Source organism: Filicampus tigris, chromosome 10 (genome assembly GCF_054856515.1).
Source record: "Filicampus tigris isolate MCC_2025a chromosome 10, RoL_Ftig_1.0, whole genome shotgun sequence".
Lineage (NCBI taxonomy): Eukaryota > Metazoa > Chordata > Actinopteri > Syngnathiformes > Syngnathidae > Filicampus > Filicampus tigris.
Window position 1 is genome coordinate 18,030,350 of NC_141226.1, and position 20,674 is coordinate 18,051,023.

Here is a 20,674-nt window from a genome sequence, read left to right on the forward strand (position 1 = left end):
TATTTCTTGCTCACCCGTTGAAGTTACCAAGTATGATTCCCAATAAAGATCTAACCTTCACATTTCTCTTTCTCTCTGGTCTACTCAGTCTTGGCCATGCACGAGAACGTCCTCAAGTGTCCCACTCCCGGGTGCACGGGAAGAGGCCATGTCAACAGCAACCGTAGCACCCACCGGAGGTAAATAATAAGAATGATCCATCCGTAATGATAATAAATAATCATATCGCACCACAGAGAGCCATTAGAGTGTTAGGGATTGGCTTACGTCGTGTTTGATTGTCTTCCCAGTCTGTCGGGCTGCCCCATCGCCGCTGCGGTGAAAATCTCCAAACCTCAGGACGAGAGCCTGAAAAGCAGACAAGCGCCCGATCGCTCGCCGAGGTACGCACCGCGCCAGCCGGCGTTTAAAGCCGTCACGTGGACTGCGGAATAATTAGCGTACGCAAAGTCTGGACCGGAGGAGAGTTTGGGGGAGGGATAGTGACGGGGGGAGGGGTTCTTGTGCAAGTTAAGATCTGCAAAAAAGTGATAAACACTCATGTTGTGTTTTATTGAGCGATCCCTACAGAACACGCAGTCTGTTGCGAACTCCATCCACTCTATTAGAAATGATAAAAGAGCAGAACTCTTTGTTCCCGCTGGATTTATCACGGGCAGGATGCCCACTCCCGCTATTAATTAGTCTGGCAACCTGGCTGCCGCATCGACAGCATCAAATCCCAGACTATGCGTGCAAAAAATAAATGCTTTCCAAAACAATGCTTTTACTGGGTTATCTGAGCCCCAGCCGTCTTTAATTTTATTGTTGGGTCTGGTCAAAAAAGTTTGAACTGAGCCAGCTCGACTACTAAGGTGTAAGAGTAAACTTGTGATATTCAGATGAATTAAGTCACAGATTCAGGAGAATATTTTGGAATTTTAGGATAACAATTTAGTATATTTACCAAAATAAAACCGTAATGTTTACAAGAAGTAAAGTCTGAATTTACAGATATATTTTTTATGAGCCTAAAGTAACATAAAGTATATAAAATCTTTAAGATAATGGGGATAAAGTTATAATTTTTATATGGTAAAGCTGTACAATTAATGGAAGAAGTTTGTAATTTTACAAAAGTTTACAAAAATAAAGTCTTGTGAATTTAGAGGTAAATTAGAAAAATATAATATTATATTATTTAAAAATTTGTGTGAGTGAGGTCGCAAATTATTCAAGAATAAATTTGCAATTTTCAGAGGAAAAATGTAAAGGTGATTTCATGAGGATAAAGTTGTTACATTAGGAGAACAAGCTTGTAAATCTATGAGAATAAAGTCACAATTTTACATGGGGAAAGTCCAAATGTGTACAAGATTGAAATTAAAATTTTACTAAAAAATATATATTTTACGATTCTAACGTTGTAATAATACAAGACAAAAACTGATTTTATATGTACTCCTGCCATATAATTTAGTCTGGTGAAAATAAAGTTGCTTTATGAATATTATGATAAAAAGTTACAATTTCATCAGAATAGGTCCCAATATTGCAAGAATTCAGATAAACTTGTGAGAGCACAAGAATAACTTTAAAAATCTTCGAGAATATTGACATACATTAATGAGGGGAAAAGTCAAAATTTGTTCATGATCAAAATCTGAATTTTGTTGACAAAAATGAAACTAAACATTTTATGATTCTAAATATCGAGAAAAAATTTGAATGAAATAAAAACGGATTTCCAAAACAATGCTTAACTGTAAAAGACACCTGATCCCCCGTCGTTCTCCATTTTGTGTCCGATCGCAGAGTGGTGGGCCTGGTCAAGAAGTTCGACCTGAGCCAGCTTAACTACCGCCTGGCTCACCCGATGGCCGCCCTGCAGAGCAGCCTGGCCAAGGACATGGACAAGTACAGCAGGATCCGCTTCGACTACGCCAGCTTTGACGCGCAGGTCTTCGGAAAGCAGCCGCTCAACGGCACAAGCCACGACGTCGAAGTCTCGCACTATCCCGACTGTACGTTGACTCACAAAACCAAATGCACCGCACTTCAGAAAACACGCACGTGCATGATGCTCACACTCTCTCCTTTAGTTCTCGCCTGATGTACGGGAGGCCTAAGATGAAAATTGGAGTCATTTCGGGTGAAGTTAGAATTTATGAGAAACAATTTTTTATGCAATACAAAGTCGGATTTTTAGGAGATAAAAAATCTGTAATTTGATGAGAATTAAATTCTGAGTAAAAAGAGTCATAATGTTTTGATCAAAAGTAAAAGAATTTTCCACAATGAAACGTAAATGTAAAAATCGTAACTGTGAACATAAAGTCGAGGGAAATTTTCTTCATTGTACGATGCTGAAGTTGTTGGATTGCTTGAATAGGTTTGTAGGTTTTACGGGAATAAACTAATACATGCATTACGAAAAAATGTCGTCATTCAAAATTGGATAGTCGAAATATTCAATGAAACGAGTAGAGAATTTATGAGAACCCGGTCGCCATATTGCAATAATAACGTCGCCATATTCAAAAGAAAAGTGTCATTATTTTCGGAGGATAAAGTTTTAATAATAAGACTATAAGTTTGCTAATTCACAAAAACAATTACTGAATTTGTGGTCAAATGAATTTAGAATTTTACAGGGGGAAAGTCTGAATTGTTTTTCCAGTTGAAAGTCAGAATTTTACAGACAAAAAAACTATGACACTAAAGTTGTAAAACTACGAGAAAAAAAATGGAATAGCATGGTCAAAAGTCATAAAACAGATGTGTCCGGCGACATCATACCTCTTTAAGACCCGTTCCTAATATTTTGGTTACCTCATTATGCTCCACGCGAGGGCCTAACACATATAACAAGACTAGTGCACACTCCAACCACATTCACGAAGCCATGGTTCATCCAATACCGTAATTGAACATCATGACATGTATAATGTTTGAAAGTGCTCGTTAATAACGCCACATGAGCCCTTTTTTCATGGATTACCGTCCAGCATCTTATTACTACATTTGCTTGGAACACCTGCTGTCTCCGTGAGTGAATTATTCACCAACCGTTTTGTCATTTATTCCTCTATTTTTTTTAGCACCTCAGCAGTATCATCCTGGCTTCCTGGCGGCTCCAGGTGGCCGCTTGCCTACCTCCGGTCAGCACAGCCCGCCACCCGGTCACTTGAAGCAAGAAGACGGCGGCCCCCCGAGCGCCGCCACAGCCGCCATCCTCAACCTCTCCACTCGCTACCGGGAGAGCGGCGAGACGGCGGCCGCGCGGCCCCTGGCAACCTCTACAAAGGTAATCAAATCAGACCACTTGGAAAGGAGGTGTTTAATGTGCTCATTCTAAAGCAACTCTGATTTGTGTATAAAAAGGGAAGACATCAAAAGAGAGATGTTGGCAAAGAGTGAGAGAGAGGTACCAAAAAAAAAAGATTTTTTTTTTTTTTTTTTTTTTTTTTAAAAAAGGAGTGTTTACGGCTCCGTAAGCTTTAATGTACACACATGAAAATTGGTGTCATCTAATCAAACGAGGATTACAGCCACTCATCCTTTCTTTAAACTAAATCTATTTGGACATCAGTTGGCCTGGTATTGAATAATACGAGAATAAAATCCTAAAATTCAGACGTTACTGTTATACTTTTACAAGAAAATCTGTAACATAAGGAGATTTAAGTCAAAGTTATAAGATTAAAGTTTCAATATTTCCCCCCCAAAAAATTAACATCAAGAGATTTACGTCTGAATCTTACAAGGAGAAAGTCACCTTATTACAATATAAAAGTCATAGTATGATGAGAATGAAGTCATACTATTAGGAGATTAGTCATGATATGAAGAGAAAAAAAAGGAAGGATTTACAAGACTTAAGTCAGAATGTTATGCGGGAAAAAATTATTACACGTTGAAAGTCTGACTGCTTACATTAAAAACATAACTATAAGCAACTAAAGTTGTAATATTACAAGGGTGAAAAGTACAAATGTAATTAAATTGGTGATATTAAGAAAAAAATGCCACAGTCTTGGGTTATTATGAGAAAAAAGTCAGAATTTCACGAGAATAAAGTTGATACCCTGTGGGATAGAGTAGAGGGGAAAAAACGACTTTGTTTATGAAACTAAAGTTGTAATATAAAATCAAGCCAGGACAAAGTCTGAATTGAACAAGAAAGAAAGTCACAATAATTAAAAATAAATTTTAAAAAATGATCTGAGCAAAGTTGTGGAGTCAAAACTACTAACTAACTGTACTTAACATTTCTATAAGGAAAAAGTCATATTATTACAAAAAGGCGCAACGTTGTGAAAATAAATTCAAATTACATCAGAATTTCCATTGTTGAAGTCAGGGATGTCAAAAAAAAACCTTTAATCATGCCGTACTTTTACAAGATAAAAATACAAGTTTTAGAAGAACGACGTCATAATATTTCAAGAATAATCTCGCAAGTTATAATAAATCCTATCAAAAGATGACAGCGATTTATCCTTTCCTTTAACATGCTATTCCAATGTTGTACAATTACATCTTAACATCAGCTCCGTGATGCGTCTCAACTGCATACCGTAGGCCCCAAATAGTCGTCAAGACATTTGATACTTGGAAAAGTTGCTCTTCCACACATGTGAGGCGGTTGCGTAACGTCGCCGTCACCTTCCATACTGTATGATGATGATGATGATGATGGTGATTCAAGGTTGTTGTTGCACACCTACACCGCCGCTCCGCACACGTCCTCGTCTCCCTGGCCTGCAGCTGAGCTGACGACGTGCCCCTCACCACCACCCCCTCACCCCCTCCCCGCCCCCTACTCAATGTCAATGAATAAAACAGTGTTAGCAAGTTGATCATCTGCTCCCGTTTTGCAGCTTAGTTGTCTTGTCTGCGGGCGCAGAAAATAAAGAACAGCTTTCCTGTCTGGGAGGCTTGGCGAAGAGGAGCAGCCATATTTAGAGCGCTATATGCGACAACATATCTGCATATGTACGGTACATGCTAGAATATGGCACCGGTACCCGTTTCTGTACATTTAAGTACTTTCAAATATGTAACAATTAATCACATCAATGTTCATGTCATATCATAAAAAGATTGATTGAGATTGATTAAACTTTTCATTCATTCATTCATTCATTCGCCCATCCATTCATTCGTTCATCCATCCATTCATTCATTCATCCATTCAGTCATTCATTTTCATTCATTCATCCATTCATTCGTTCATCCATTCATTCATTCATCCATTCAGTCATTCATTTTCATTCATTCATTCATTCAAATTTATGGATATAAGAAGAAAAAGTTTTGTTAGTAAGTACCAATTCTCTCTCTCTCTTTCTCTCTCTCTCTCTCTCTCTCTCTCTCTCTCCATATATATATATATATATATATATATATATATATATATATATATATATATATATATATATATATATATATATTTGGAAGCTTACTTTTTTAATTTTCACTTTAATGCGATTTCTGTAACGCAGAAACATGATTCAGGTAAAAATAAGAAAAAGAAAAAAAATGGAGATAAGTGTTTTTGCCACCTCTGTTAAAATCTACTACACCCTTAGTTAAATTGATCATTCAATTCGACCTATGAAATTAAGTTTTTAATAACTATAATGTAATCAGTATTTGGTTCAGTTTTTCATGATATCTGAAAAAAACTGAAAAAATGATCATGGCCATTTTTTTAGAAAGGTGTCGATATACTGAACCTGCGTTGCGATGAGGACTGTCAAATTACACCTAAAATTAAAATTTTATTCTTTTATGACCAAAACTTTTTTTCTTTGAAAAAACTGTCCTAATTTGACATTTCATTTCGGATCATGACGTTTATTGAAACATATTAGCTCTATCATAAATGGTTCCTTTTCCTGGGAAACGATTTTCATGTGCTCATGCTTCCCTGCAATCAAAAACAAACAAATAAAACAACACATCTGTCAGCGGGGGAAAACTTATGTCCCCTTATTAATTTTAGTTTTAATAGTGATGACCTACAATCTCACACAATGTGCACGCATACACACATTCATACAATCCCCCTCCCCCCCTTCTGATGCCATATTGGTTGCATGTCCTAGAAAATACATTGACACAGCTGTCAATGTAAAAAACTACTTTCACACACACACGCCCCCCCCCCCCCCCCCCCACACACACACAAGTGATAATTATTATTATTATAGTGTGTGTGCTCTATTTTCCTCACTGATGATTTCTTAAAAACTCTTTCTGCAGGACATGCATATCGAGGTGGATGAAAACGGCACCTTAGACCTGAGCATGAAGAAAAGTAAGGAGAGCGTCCATTCCAAAGCGCCTTCGGACGACCAAGTGCATCCGGAGCAGGCGGTGGGGGCGGCGGCCAAACTCTGCGGCGGCGTGTTGATAAGCCCCGCCTTCTACCGTCAGCTGTGCGAAAGGGACAGCTGGGACAACCCCGTCCCTGTCGACTTCAGTCAAGCGCACATTTTACATGACAATGAGGTAAATTCATAACATTCTTGGAAGATTATAACTCTGTTTTCATAAAATGTAATTATTTTAAATGGTAAAATAGTATTTCTTTCAAAAGTCTGACGTTAGTTTTGTAACATTTATTTTCAGACATTTGTGGATTGTTTTTTTCTTCTAAAATTATGACCGTGCTTTGTGCAAATTGTGCAAATCTGGATTTTGTCATAAAATTTACATTTCAATCTTGTACCACACCTCCACACAGTATTTTTGTTCCCCTGAAAATAAATTTTTAAATTTTGTTTGGGGGGGGTATTTATTTATTTATTTATTTAATGTTTGAGGATTTTTTAAATGTTTTTTTACAAAGCAAAAAACATAATCAATAGACACTGATAAACTTTCAATATACGTTTCCTGGGAAAAATTCATGAAAAAAAATGAAAAAATTAAAATATCTGAAAAATGTGTTTTTTAAAAAAGGAAAAAAATCTTGAATATGCAAATCCGCAACTACAAATATGCAAGGGTCGACTCTAGTTTTAAGTTGTAATATCACCAATCACCACTAGATGGCAGACATGTTTTAGTTGCGTTTACTCTAGGTTTTATACTGCCCTGTATTACAACGTGAGTACGCCTACTATATTTTTGCAGCTTGGGAATTATAAGCAGGACAAATACAGTAGTACCTCAATAATATTCAAATTTTCACTGAGTTAAAAAAAAGTTACAAAAAGAGGGGGGGGGGTTGTTCCGCAGTTTTGTGCCACCCTTGAATGGTGATTATATGTATATTTTTTTACATTTATCTTAAAAATATTTAGCAGATTAGCAACTGGCCCAGAAATAATATAAAGTTTATTTTGTTGTATAAATCCACACATCTACAGTATAATGCAAAAATCTAATCTTTGTCATCAAAATATCGCATGTAGTTGGTGTTATCAGTTCCGTTGGTTAAACAAAGACATGATTAAAGAACTTCCACGCTCATTGGCCTGAATGTTTCTTAATCGGGGCTTTAAGGCTTTTGTTTTCTTTTAATTTCACTCATTTGTTGATGATATCGAGCACATGTGACCTGCTTTCTTTCTATACAACATCTGGTGGCTCCTGTCTGGCGGGAAGGGGGAGAAAAAAAAAAATCCATACGTCATGATAAATATCTCGTGGATTAAGTGTGACTTTAAATGGATGTATGGTTTGCTAGGGTATAAGTATCCTAAACCGTAATCTCTTTGCCTTGCACTCTAACCCTGCGGTTTGTCTTTTAAGAGTATTATCGTGCCAAGAGGGGCGGGGGCTTTGATTAATTAGTGACTTTCAGGTCAGTGCTCAATGACAACGATATCACGTTGTCTTTTGTGCCAAAGCAGGAGGAGTTTGATCAAGTCAGCATGGAGGAGCAGCACTACCAAGGCGAGGCGGGGATGGTGAAGGCCAAGATGCTCCTACGAGAGTCCAAGAAAGAGCTTCTGAGGTACGACCGCAGCATCGGCGAGCAACTTTGCTCAAGAGAGCCGCCGTGCCTAACATGAGCTTATCTGACAGATGGTGTCTGGGAATAAATAGGTGACTTCCCAAGGCTCTGAGCACAGAAGACCGACAGACACATTTGATACGGTGGCGGACAAAACTTTGAGGCCAGCGTGAGCTTTTTTTGAATGAATGAATTTTTTTTCCAGGCAGTCACGATGACTGCAGTTTGATGACAGTACGGGAATTAGTAGCAGCGCACAGCAGTTAGCATTATTACTGTTTCTAAGTGCCGTTGCCTAAGATGAAAGAAGCTGGATCCAACAACAGCATTGATTTGCCGATCCAATTTAAGATTAGTGTCCAATTTAAAACCAAAGTTCGAAACTGTTGGATTTAGATAAAATGCCAGGGGCCCCAGGTCAATAGGGTGGAATGTAGAAGGGCCACTGGGACCGAACACCGCAACTTGTTTTCTTTTCGTTGAAATTCAAGAAATTCAGTGACATCCAGGCTTTGATTTCCTTTAGACAGGACAAAAGTTATCTGAAGGAGAAATCTGTTTTTTTCCTCATCCGCATAGAAGTGGAAGGAAATACCATGTTTTTGTAAGATGGAACCTTAGGGCAGCAAATGCAATGAAAACAGCAAGGGCTCCAAAATAGAACCCTGTGGAACACCATATGGCAGTGGGGCAAAGCGGGACTCAGAGCAACCTAGGCTAACACAAAAAGTCCTACCAGCCAAATAGGATCTAAACCACTCTGGAGCGCTACCACTAATGCCCACCTGGTGCTGTAAACGAGCCAGAAGAATACTGTGGTCCACCGTATCGAACGCTGCAGTTAAAATCAGCAAGACAAGACACGCATAGTCGCCAGTGTCATTTGTCAGGATACCATTAAAAACTCGCAGCAGCGCTCTTTTCTCATTACAACTTGATCTGTGTACAATTGTGACATAATTCTTGTAAAACGACAACCTTTTATTTGCAACACGAAAACTTTATTGTTGTAAAATTGTCACAATTGTTTCCTTATAAGATTACCACAGTTAGCATTACAATTTCACTCTGGTCAAATGAGGAAATCATTCCAACTTGGTGGTCAAAGATGGACCTTTTCCCTGTCATATTCTTACTTTCTGCTTATTAAATGGCACGAGGCAAATAGCGGCGGAGTGCGCAGGGCCTTGTGTGCATCACTTTGTAACTGGTATGTCCGCAGGTTCATGTGGCCTGAGGGGAAATGTGTCACTTTGTAAAGTGAGTTGTTTTTTTTTTTTTTTTTTTTTGCCTCTGCTAGTTGGAGTGCATGCTCTGCAGAGCTGTGAGCAGCGTTAGTAGGACCCTCTAGTTTTGGACCCTCACTGACACTAGCGGACGTCATTAAACAAACTTGAGGCATTTCTTACTAAATGTACTAACCCCACCTGACTCCAGCAGCCTGCTTCCTTTCTCCTCCTCCTCCTCCTCCTCCTCCTCCTCCTCTTCCTTCCTGTTAATGCCCATGGGAAGCTTCTCCCGGTGGCAGCAAGTCGTCCTAATCTGTGTATGAAATGTTGTGTGCCCTCCCGCAGCTGTCCGACCCCGGGCTGTGACGGCAGCGGCCACGTGACGGGGAATTATGCATCGCATCGGAGGTAGCGTAATTAATCACTCTCTCATTAGCATCGGCCGCCACCTAGCATGAGACACCAGGCCAGGGCTGCACTTTGTTCTAACATTCAAGAGGATGTGACTTTTTCTTCTAATGTTACAATTTTACTCTATTCAAGTGACAACTTGATTCTCTTAAAATGATCTTAAAACTCATTTAAATCTCTCTAACATGATGACTTTATTTCTAGGACTTGTGCAGGTTGTCTTTTATTTAGAACATGTTCTGTTACACGTACAGTATTATTACGACTTTATTATTTTAAAATCGTTGTTTTTCTCTGAATAGTATGGCTTCATTCCTCTGAATTGATCAATCGGAAATTACAACTTTATCTCAGGAAATTCCAGCTTTATTCTTGTAGTAGTACAACTTCAATATCTTTGAATTGTGACTTTATTCTTCGGATACTATTACTTTTTTATTGGAATGATTATTTTTCTTGTAATCATCATATAATCACAAATGATGATTTTATTCTTGGAAGATTTTAACTTTGTTCTCATAATATTATAGCTTTACTATTCTGAAATCAGAGCTTTTTTTGTGTGAGGTTTTTTTTTGTTGCTTTAAAACTTCACGTAATGTCACAAAGACATTGTAAAAAATGAACTTTTCTTTTATTATTATGACTTTAGTCAAATAAATCTACAGCTATTTTAAATAACCAAAAAGGACACTTTTGTCCATTTTTTTTCTTTTTCCTAATGTCCATAATAAGACTTTGACTAATTTCTCATAAAATGACGAATTGTTCTTATAAAACTGCACCATATAACTTTCTTACATTAAAACTGAATTTTCTTGTGCTAGGACTTTAGTCAAGTACAATGATGACTCAATCCCAAAATAAAATTTCCCTTCTACCTCATAAAATGTTGACCTTTTACAAAAACTGAAACAATGACTTTTATCAAGTAAAATTACATCTATTTTTATAAGTAACATTTGATTAACTTGACTTTATTTGCCCCTTTTTTTATTTTCAGTATTTACTCCTAAAAAGACAACTTTGCGCCTGTAAAATTGCAACGTTCGGCATTATTATGTTAAAATCATGACTTTTCTTGTGATATGACTTAACTATTTTCATAATGTTTGACCAGCTTGACTTTATTTACTTATTTTTTCCCCTCTTATTTTTTTTCGTTCGTTCCTGTAAAATTGCAACTTATGACATTATCTTAAAATGATTACTTTTTTGCTATATGACTAAGTATAACTACCACTATTTTGGTAAATAATTTGACTAGCTTGACTTTATCTTCCTATGTTTCCTTTTGCTACCTTTTCCTGCTTTTTACTCAAATAGGCAACTCATTACATCATCTTAAAATATTTTCTTAATGTATGACTAAATGTTCGTAAAACGACAACATTTTTCGTAAATAACGTTTGACGGACATGACATTTTCTCTTTTTCCTCACCAAATTTTTTTACTCGTAAAAAGACAAGTTCCTTCTTGGAAAATTGCAACTTTCGACTTAATGACTTTTTCTTGCGATATTATGACTTTTAGTCAAGTAAAACGATCACTTGAACTGAAAACAAAACTTTCGCGTTAGCATTGCCGTAGCTACATTTAGAAGACCTTGCAGGCCTATGAAAAGAATTATAGCTGGCTACGGGCAACCTTGCCGCGGGGTTGATTAAAAAAAAAAAAAATTAAAAAATCCCTAAATACGAGCACTTTGCAAACAAATAAAAGCATGTGCGTGCATTTAAGATGCTTTAATGCAACGGTTGTGATCAAAGAGTGCACTGAGATGACTGTTAGCTCTTTATCCTCACCGCAGTGTGTCTGGATGTCCCCTGGCTGACAAGACACTCAAGTCGCTGATGGCAGCCAACTCTCAGGAACTCAAGTACGTATTTAAAACGTGGCCATTGTTGTTCTTGTTGTTGTTGTTGGAGGATTTGACACCTCAGAACAAGCAGGTTCTGCTCCGCCCTTGCCTCGCTGCGATGCATATTTCTACGTACTTAAACGAGAAGTTGTTTTTTTTTTTGTTTTTTTGTTTTCGGGTGGGGGGCATTTGCAGCGGCGGCTATTTGCATGATGAGCGTGATGTGTGTCTTGGCTGTGCAGGTGCCCAACACCTGGTTGTGATGGATCGGGACACGTGACGGGGAACTACGCGTCGCACAGAAGGTAGCCATGGCTGAGGGGCGGCGGGAACACGCATGGCATTCCGCGAAAAAAACATTTGTCAGATGCGTGACATCGGAGCAGATGGTGAAAGTCTCACTCCGTGCCGCAAACACGTTGTACTTTTTCCATTCCACTTCTTGGGTGTTTTTTTTTTAATTGATTTATTCGGAAGGGACGTATTATTAACTACCAAATTGTCGGAATGTTACGAGAAGGCAAAGTTGGCATGCAAACGTAAACGGGAAACGCGATGGTCTTCATTTATGTTCGGGATGTAAGAAGGACTCTGGACTTGTGATTTTGCACTTTATTTGTCTCCTAAAATAGTTGTGAACTTAAAACTTGATTATCTTAAAATTCTTACTTTTCGTGAAATATTTTGACTCTGGTCTTGAAACAAATTGATTGATTAGGACATTTTTGGTCATATTACTACTAAAATTAGCAATTTATTATCAAATTAATCATATAAATTGATATTTTACTTTTGGAATGTTGCAATTTATTCTTGTAAGTTACATTTTGCTCTTGAAATTGTTGTGAAATTATCCGGTGGCTGGTGGAGTTTTCCCCAGCGGGACATCAAATGCTGTCATCACTTGATAGATGTGCTTACCTTTTGGCTTTGACACGAGACGGAACGATTGAAAGGGCGTCGAACACGTGCGGCATGTGGCCGTTGCTCCATGGTAATATTTCAGGCGCTGTAGTCTGGATGTTGCTTGAAAGGGGTCCTGGATCTTCACTCAGCCTCACTGTTCATTTTATGGGACAAAACGTTCACCGCGGGGGTAGTTATTATGAACATTTGGAAAATACATTGAAAAAAAAAAAATCTGAAATAAGGAGATTAAAAAAAAAAATCACAGTTGATGAATGGAGAGGCCCTCATCGGACCCAACTGTTTGTCTGTTTGTATACAAGTCATTAAAAAGTAGCCTCCATTTCCCATAATATGTCCCCTTTAAATGCTCAAATGTGCTGTGCTGTTATTCCTTCACAGCCTGTCAGGATGTCCACGTGCCAGAAAAGGAGGTTTGAAGCTCACCCCGAGCAAAGAGGACAAAGATGAGCAAGAGCTTAAGTAAGACATTTCTCTCTTTTGCCGCTCTTGTTTTGCTGGCTGTCAGAAAAGAGAGAGAGAGAGAGAGAAAAAAGTGTCACGCTTTTTTTTTTTTTGCAGCCTTCGTATACCTGCAGGCCATCAAGTTGCACAAAGAAAATCAGCAGCTTTTGTGCTCACATTAGTGAATTACTTTCCTAGGATTAGTACGCTGTGATGTGTTTTGTGGGATTTGAAAGAGAATATCAGGCTTATCACTCTCTCTCTCTCTCTCTCTCCCTCCCTCTCTCTCTCTCTCGCTCCCGCTTTGAGTGCTTTCTTTGTAATTATGTGAAGAAAACGTCGCCGGCGGCCTCATCATTCAAAACAATAACGTAATTGACACGTGAGCCTTTGTGGACGTGTACATCTGGACACTGATTTTTTGGTCTTTTTAATTACTAATGCATCAGCTTATAGGCATTAAACGGGTATGGATCTCATACACATTAAGAGAGGAGGGGGGATGGCGGATGCCCATATGGCGCGGGCCTTTTGTGTCTACCTGTGGTTGGTTAAATACACAATGTGTACCGTAATTCTCTTTAGTTTGAGAGTAAAGCCCTTGGCCTCTTTTTGGCAGAATTGCTCACTATTTACCAAATTACTGCCTGTTGTGAAGTTGGCTGCCATAGTAGCTCATGCTTACAACTTCCATGTATTTGCGTGCAAGCCCCCCCCCCCCCCAAAAAGTCCAGAAATACAGTAATTGCACTTCCCCCCCTTTTTCCTCCTTTTCCTTGTAATAGTATCACTTTAATCGTGTAAAAAAAATTGAATAATTCAACTTGTTTCAGTAGGTCCGCTGATAGTGTAGTGGTACACACGCCTGAGTTGTGTGCGGGCAGCGTGGGATCGATTCCCGCTCAGTGACAGTGTCTATGTGTGCCCTGCAACTGGCTGGCGACCAGTTTGGGGTGTAGTCTGCCTTTGCCCATTGACGGCTGGGATAGGCTCCAGCAACTCCCCGCGACCCTGTATAGGATAAGCGGTTTGGAAGATGATAACTTGTTTCAGTTTTCTTCTAAAATTATTCTTGTAAACAGAAATGTAAACACTTTTTGTCTGTGTGTTGTTGCTACTTATGCTTTATGGCTTTCTTTCTTCTCAAATTAAATTTATATTCTGTCAACATTGTGAATTTATTGTCTTAAAATCAAAATGTTTTCCTTGAATTCTTACACTTTTTTTCCCCCCCGTCAGAAAATCTTTTTCATAAGATATTATACAATTACATTTTTATTCTCGTAAAACAAAACATGATTGTTTTTCTTTTGTCTTTTATATTATTACTTTATTCTTGTAAAATTCATACTTTTTTGGACATACATGCAGTAAAAAGTTTTTAAAAAAAGATTCTTTATAATTTGTATTATAACTATGCTATTCTACACCCCACGACCAACCCCCTTTATCAATAATACAAAAGGGTACATTCTTCTCGGTGGGGGCCAGACAATTTGTACAATTTCCGTCACCCCATTACTGAACTACACAGTGACATGTAACAAAACAACATATCATATCAACCCTGCAAATGCAACTCTTGATGAAATTCCCGTCGGAGCGCTCCCATTAAAGTTCAGCGTGGATTAGTTACTTGCACTTAATGCGATTATTTGAGTCCATTTCCAGTTTTGGCCACTTCTTTTTTTAACCAGCATTTGGGTGGATTAATCAACTTAATGGTCAACAGATCTTCCGGTCCAGTTATTGAAAGAGATTGTTTTAATGATCTCAGACCGCATTTTGCTCCAATATGTATAAATATACTGTAGATTTTGTTATTGTGGTTGTTGGACTCATACACTGGACAGACACAATATTAGGTACAAATCCAATTTGCAAATATAATAATGCTCCCTTTACATTGACTTTTTGAAAAATGTTTCTTATTGTATTTGTAGCTGACAACAGCATTTTGAACTTCTCATGACATTATAAAAGCTAAGCAAAATATTAGCTTGATGATGAAATAGTACCAAAAATACTGTGAAACCAAAATGGCCTCATTCCAAGGCCAAACAATCCTCATTAGGATCAACACCTTCATAGATACAATAGATGTAAATTCCCCATTGTGGGACTAATAAATGTGATCTTATCTTATGTGCATATATTGTAATGTTGTCATTAAACGCACATAAGATAAAGAAATTGACCCACCCATCCCAAAAAGAAAAAAAAAGGGGGGGGGGGGGGCTTGTTTTTTTCTGGATCCTGGACACGGATCGGACTTTATTTACATAATATTGCAATTGTGTTCTCATAAAATCAATTTTGCTTGTAAACTTTCAACTTTTTTCTTTAATAATAGTTGCTTTTTTTCTTGTTATATTAGTGTATTTTTTTTTAACTTTTCCCTGTGATAAGACAACTTTATTCACGTAAAATTCTCTAATTAAATTTCCCCCTAATATTACCAAAGTTCTTTTCCCTGAGTAAAATTCTGTGCACCTTATTCTTGGAAATGTATGTTTAAAAATCTCTCTTGTTTCCTTTATTTAAAAACAACAACACCAACAACAACAACATAAAATGATGCTTTTGTGATGTTTTCATTTTCAAAATATTGCAACATTATTTTCATTGAAATGCTCCTTTTCTTTGTAGTATAATGATTTAATTCTTGTTCATGCAACTTGCATGTTTTCAGAATGTGGACTGAAACAGACTAAATGTTCTATCAATAATTTGTCTGTTTCTCCGTCAGGTGTCCTGTGTTTGGCTGCGAGGGACAGGGCCACATATCGGGCAAGTACACGTCCCACCGCAGCGCCAGCAGTTGTCCGCTGGCCGCCAGGAGACAGAAGGAGGCCTCTCTCAACGGGCTGCCTTTTGCCTGGAAGAGCAACAAGCAGGAGTTACCTCACTGCCCTCTGCCCGGCTGCAACGGCCTCGGCCACGCCAACAACGTGTTTGCCACGCACAGAAGGTAAAGCTCAGCGCCACGTCACAATATGATGTGGCTCAATATGCCAGATTCATGCCAAGCTGTCCTGTCTTGACTCAAAAAAGCTTGTCAGGATGCCCGCTGAATGCACAAAGTATCAAGAAAAAGCACTCCGAAGAGGAGATGATGACCATCAAACTGAAGGCCAGCAGTGGTAAGTTGAAGTTTTTTATTTCATTGCACATACACATTAAAACATAAAACAAAGATAACAGCATCAAGCATTGACCCCTGTAATAAAAATGAGGTAATATGTGGGTGGAGTTTTATTTCTTTCGGTATTTTCGCAGACAGGTGCAGTCAGGAATGGGCGCTAGCGCCATTGTGGGCGTGAACACAATTGATTTGCTGTTATATTTCAAAGCCGTTCTATGAAAATTTCTTATTTGTAATATTACAACTTTGTGTAATTAAGAACTTATTCTTGCAAAATAAACACCTTTTTTCTCATAATGTTGCAACTCGTCCCCCGTTCGGTTTGGGCTGTTTTGCCTCATGATTACTTTAGTCTGGTAAAATGACAACTATTTTCACATGAAAATGAATTTTGCAGCACTGTGTTAGAACCATATAAACTAACACAAAGTTTTATTAAATACAGCAATATTCTGATTAGGATTTCTGTACATGTAATCATCCTGAACACTACAGTTTTTTAAATATATATATATTTACCAATTAAAATGTGCGACTCGCAGGCATTGAAAGCAAAGAAGACGGTCACCATTTAGAGCACGACATTGAGGAACTCAATGAATCCAACATACAAATGGAGGCGGACATGAAGCAGCTGCAAACACAGGTAAGCATCAACTCCTTCGCGCAGAATGGAAAAAGCGGATCGCACTCATGGTCTTTTAAATTGAACTGTTTTGCTGCTGCTGTCGTCGTTTATTTTTTTTTTATTTATTTATTTTTTTTTCTCTTTTGTACCTGAAAGCAGATCTCGTCGATGGAGTGCAACCTGAAGAGCATCGAGGAGGAGAACAAGATGATGGAGCAGCACAACGACGGCCTCCTCAAGGAGTTGGCTCGCCTCAGCCAAGCGCTCATCAGCAGCCTCACCGACATCCAGCTGCCTCAAATGGTACAACACACACACACGCGCGCACGCACGTTAGCCGGACACCTGCGCGCTGCATTTCCACAGTAACCCCGTGTTCTGCTGCGCAGGGGCCCATCAGCGAGCACAACTTCGAAGCCTACGTGAACACGCTGACGGACATGTACAACAAGTCGCAGCGCGAGTATTCGCCCGAGTGCAAAGCCCTGCTGGATAACATCAAGAAGGCCATCAAAGGTATCCACGTTTGAGCTTTCCTGGCGGGCGCACGTGCGACACATCAATGTCAAAGGCCGCTTTGAGAGACGGCCCCGTTTGTACTGCTTTTCACTTTGGTTTCTTTGATCCTGCTGAGATTTCCACTCCTCTTGCACTTCGTTTCCGTTTGATGACGGCTATTTATTCTTATGATTATTATCCATGATTATCGATATCCTATTTGTCCATCGCTGTATTTATTGTTATGATCATTATTATTTAATTCATGTGTATTTATTTCTCGGGTTGCAAATGATTGAGAAGAAAAAAAAAAAAAAAAAAAACGACAACAAAAAAACATTCCAATTTTGTGGCGCACGTGTATAACAGTTAGCTCTCCCTGGAAAAAAAAAAGAAAAGTACTAGTACACCAAAAGTGAACCTATTTTTATGAAGCTTTTGCTTTCTTTATTGGAATGTGAATGTATGCTAGATGATGTGATAACACTGCAATGCCACTGTACTGAACCGTTTTCTTTTTTTTTTCCTTTATTTACATTCAAACAGCAAAAATGCATAACAAAAATCCACTTTTTCCATTACTGTCAAATATAGTTATAAAACTGCCTTCTGTGCACACACACACTTGAGGTGTGCATGTCGTACGTGCCTACATGTATATGGATCCGTTTAAAACAGTTTTAAAAAAAAAAAAAAGAATGACTACAAGTACTATGTTTTGTTTGTGCTAGGGCAGTATTACGTGGATGGTGTCTCATTTATTCGCACAGTACAATTATTTTCGTAATAGGAGGACTGACGGTCCTGATGACTGTTTCTATATCTCAGTAGCTGATTGCAAGATAGAGACAGACAATTATATATGATTTGATCCTTTTTTGCAAGCATTGTGAGGTCAAAGCAAACACAAATGGACTCCTGTTTATCTTTACAAGTGCTTCAAAAAAGCCTTAACACTCCTTACTTAAAACACTTGGTATATTCTTGTATCGCTTGGGCCATATTTGAATGGTAGCTACTTTTAGAGAAAAAAAAAAAAAAGCCAATTTACGTTTTACTTTCATGAAATCACCCAAAACAGGTATAAAAATGAAATGTACAAAAAAAAAAAAAAATCTTCCCGTGTTGATAAATGAGTTCTTTGCACTTTTGTATTTGAGTATGACTTTGCTTTGAAGCAGGGGTGTGGGCCATGCTATTCTAAAAATAAATACAACCCTACAAATATTCATGACACTGTACATCATAATTTTTATACATTTAGCATCCTTTTCCACAAATTTACTTTGTCCCTTGGAGGACATTTATAAAAACCGAAAAGGTTTACCGGCCCTGCTTTAAATCTGGAATTTTTTGCTTTTAATTCTGAACCCCCACAAACAGCAATGCACATTCATTTTCTATAAACATGTAGCCAAGCTTACTATTGCCATGAAAAAAAAGGAGAAAAAAGCAAGAGCCAAATGATCCCAGCACCACTCCTATTTTATCCAAATAAAGTTTTAAAAATAATCCTTAAAAAAATTAATCGTCAAATTTAATCCTTTATTTATATTTTCTTATATTTAATTCCTACCACACGCATTGTTTGCTCAGGAAGTTCTGTGAATATTTATTTATCCCCCTACAATCTTCCTGTTAGTATTTGATGTTTTGTAATGTGAAATGCTTCTTTTTCGTGGAACGATTATTATTAGTATGATATGAGATTGTATTGTTTTTTGTTTTTTTTTTTCTTATTGGACATGACGTACTGCTTTTTAATTTTCCGTTGAAATAGTTTGTACATTCAAACTTACTTTTACGATTTCATAATTTACACACACGCGCACACACCCACCTACACACACACACACACACAAAGATATGAGCTGTGTTGTACAGTTTGTGTATGGTAGAAATAAACTTTTCAAACAGCTTTTTTTTTTTTTTTTTGCTTGTGTGTTTGCTTTCGTTATCTTTGACTTCCACTTCCGCTCAAACCGGAAGTCTTCAACTTCTCTAGGCAACAGCTCCATGGGCGTGCGAAGGGTGGGGCCGACGGAACAGGGACCCCGGCATCAACTTGAGGGGGCGCTGCTGTGTAGCTAAAGAGTGCAGTTTGAAAATGTTCCATCCAGTCCAGTTGCCTCTAGTCAACTTTTGCGTTTTACCTTATGTGTTAGCATCTCCTGGTGGTCAAGAGGAAGCATTACAACCAGAAGTGGGCTTTTACTTGAAAGCCAGAAGAGGCACAAATGCATCATGTAGAATAGAATTACAGGCAAGGCAAGGCAGCTTTATTTGAATCGCACATTTCATATGCAAGGTCACTCATTATGCTTCACATAGTTACAAAACAACATTTAGAGGCAAAATAATTTAAGACTTTCAAAAAACAGAAGAATTTAAAAGCAATGCAGAGATTTTTTTTGATAGTTTACTAAAATTAATTAAATTTAAAAAACTACAGCGCAAGAACATGATTTTGGAAAAAGTGTTGTTGGACACTTATTCCATTTGTGTGCAGCATAAGAGCTAAATGCTGACGTACCATATTTGCTTAATCATGTGTTGTCATTTTATGGAGATAAAACAAAATTGGCATGCAAATCCAACTTTGAACGAATGAAAAATAGAATTAAAAAACTTAACACATAATGTATAATAACGATACGAAAACAAAAGTACTTGGTGTATATAACAGAATTCATGCTCATTTGGTTCAATTTAATAATTAAACAAATGAGTTATATATTTGTCAAAAAAAAACTCCAGTACAACAGTTTAGGTAGACCTTTTTGTCAAATTAAATATATTCGATCCCCTTCCCGTACCTTCGTTGCTGCATAAAATGATCATCAAATGTGATTTTATCTACATCCTAAGACACAAGAAATAACTAACACAGTTTTCTTAACTTGTGCACACAAACATCAAAGTGATCAGCAAAAACATATGAGAAATTTGGGATGGAATAAATGCTCTTGCCCAGCAGCTTAAGCTTCAGGTGGTCTTAAGTTCTGCTGGAAAATATCGTTAATTAAATTTATTTTGCCGCCGATGACAGCGATGCGTCCAGGCCCTGAGGGAACAAAGCAGTCCCATAGCTTGTCACTTCCCAGTTGGGATGAGGGTTTGATCATGGTGTGTTATGCCTTTTTGTTCTCCACACATGGCATTATGTGTTCTTTCCAGACAAATTAACTTAGTTTTTGTCTATCCACAAAAAAAAAAGTCTATCCACAAAAAAGTTTAAACTTCAAACCTTCAGCAAAGTTTTTGGGATAGCAGCGAGCGGCTTCCTCAATGGTGTGACATCCATTCTCTTTCATGTCGTGTCAGAGATTTCTGTAAATCTTAAACCCACACTCAAGGATTATTTTTTTTGTCACCTCAAGAGCAGCAACAATGCTGAACTTACTCCATTTAGAGAAAATCTGTCTTCCCAAGGCGGATAGGGATACTTTTGTGACGCTTTCTATACTTCATGCAAGTAAACAATTCTTCATTTGACATCTTTGAGTGTTTTTTTCCCTGCGAGGCACGGTTCACATCAGGCAATGTTTCTTAAGATATACAAAAATCAAAACTGGTGGG

At 37.9% G+C, this 20,674-nt stretch overlaps 1 protein-coding gene across 3 annotated transcripts in view; it reads left to right on the top strand.

The window, feature by feature from the left end:
- Window positions 1–19,013, top strand: part of st18 (ST18 C2H2C-type zinc finger transcription factor) — a 48,444-nt gene extending 29,431 nt beyond the window's left edge. For 2 of the 3 annotated variants that reach the window (XM_086043672.1, XM_086043674.1), the window contains exons 8-22: window positions 89–179; window positions 291–383; window positions 1,795–2,003; window positions 3,081–3,286; window positions 6,250–6,498; window positions 7,845–7,951; window positions 9,526–9,588; window positions 11,403–11,471; window positions 11,696–11,758; window positions 12,762–12,842; window positions 15,574–15,795; window positions 15,879–15,967; window positions 16,512–16,615; window positions 16,754–16,900; window positions 16,987–19,013. In XM_086043672.1, coding sequence (XP_085899798.1) covers window positions 89–179; window positions 291–383; window positions 1,795–2,003; window positions 3,081–3,286; window positions 6,250–6,498; window positions 7,845–7,951; window positions 9,526–9,588; window positions 11,403–11,471; window positions 11,696–11,758; window positions 12,762–12,842; window positions 15,574–15,795; window positions 15,879–15,967; window positions 16,512–16,615; window positions 16,754–16,900; window positions 16,987–17,127 — 1,934 coding nt within the window. In that variant the 3' untranslated portion in view covers window positions 17,128–19,013. The remainder of the gene's footprint in view (window positions 1–88; window positions 180–290; window positions 384–1,794; window positions 2,004–3,080; window positions 3,287–6,249; window positions 6,499–7,844; window positions 7,952–9,525; window positions 9,589–11,402; window positions 11,472–11,695; window positions 11,759–12,761; window positions 12,843–15,573; window positions 15,796–15,878; window positions 15,968–16,511; window positions 16,616–16,753; window positions 16,901–16,986) is intronic. The other variant, XM_086043673.1, reaches the window with a different exon arrangement.
- The last annotated feature ends 1,661 nt before the right edge of the window (window positions 19,014–20,674 follow it).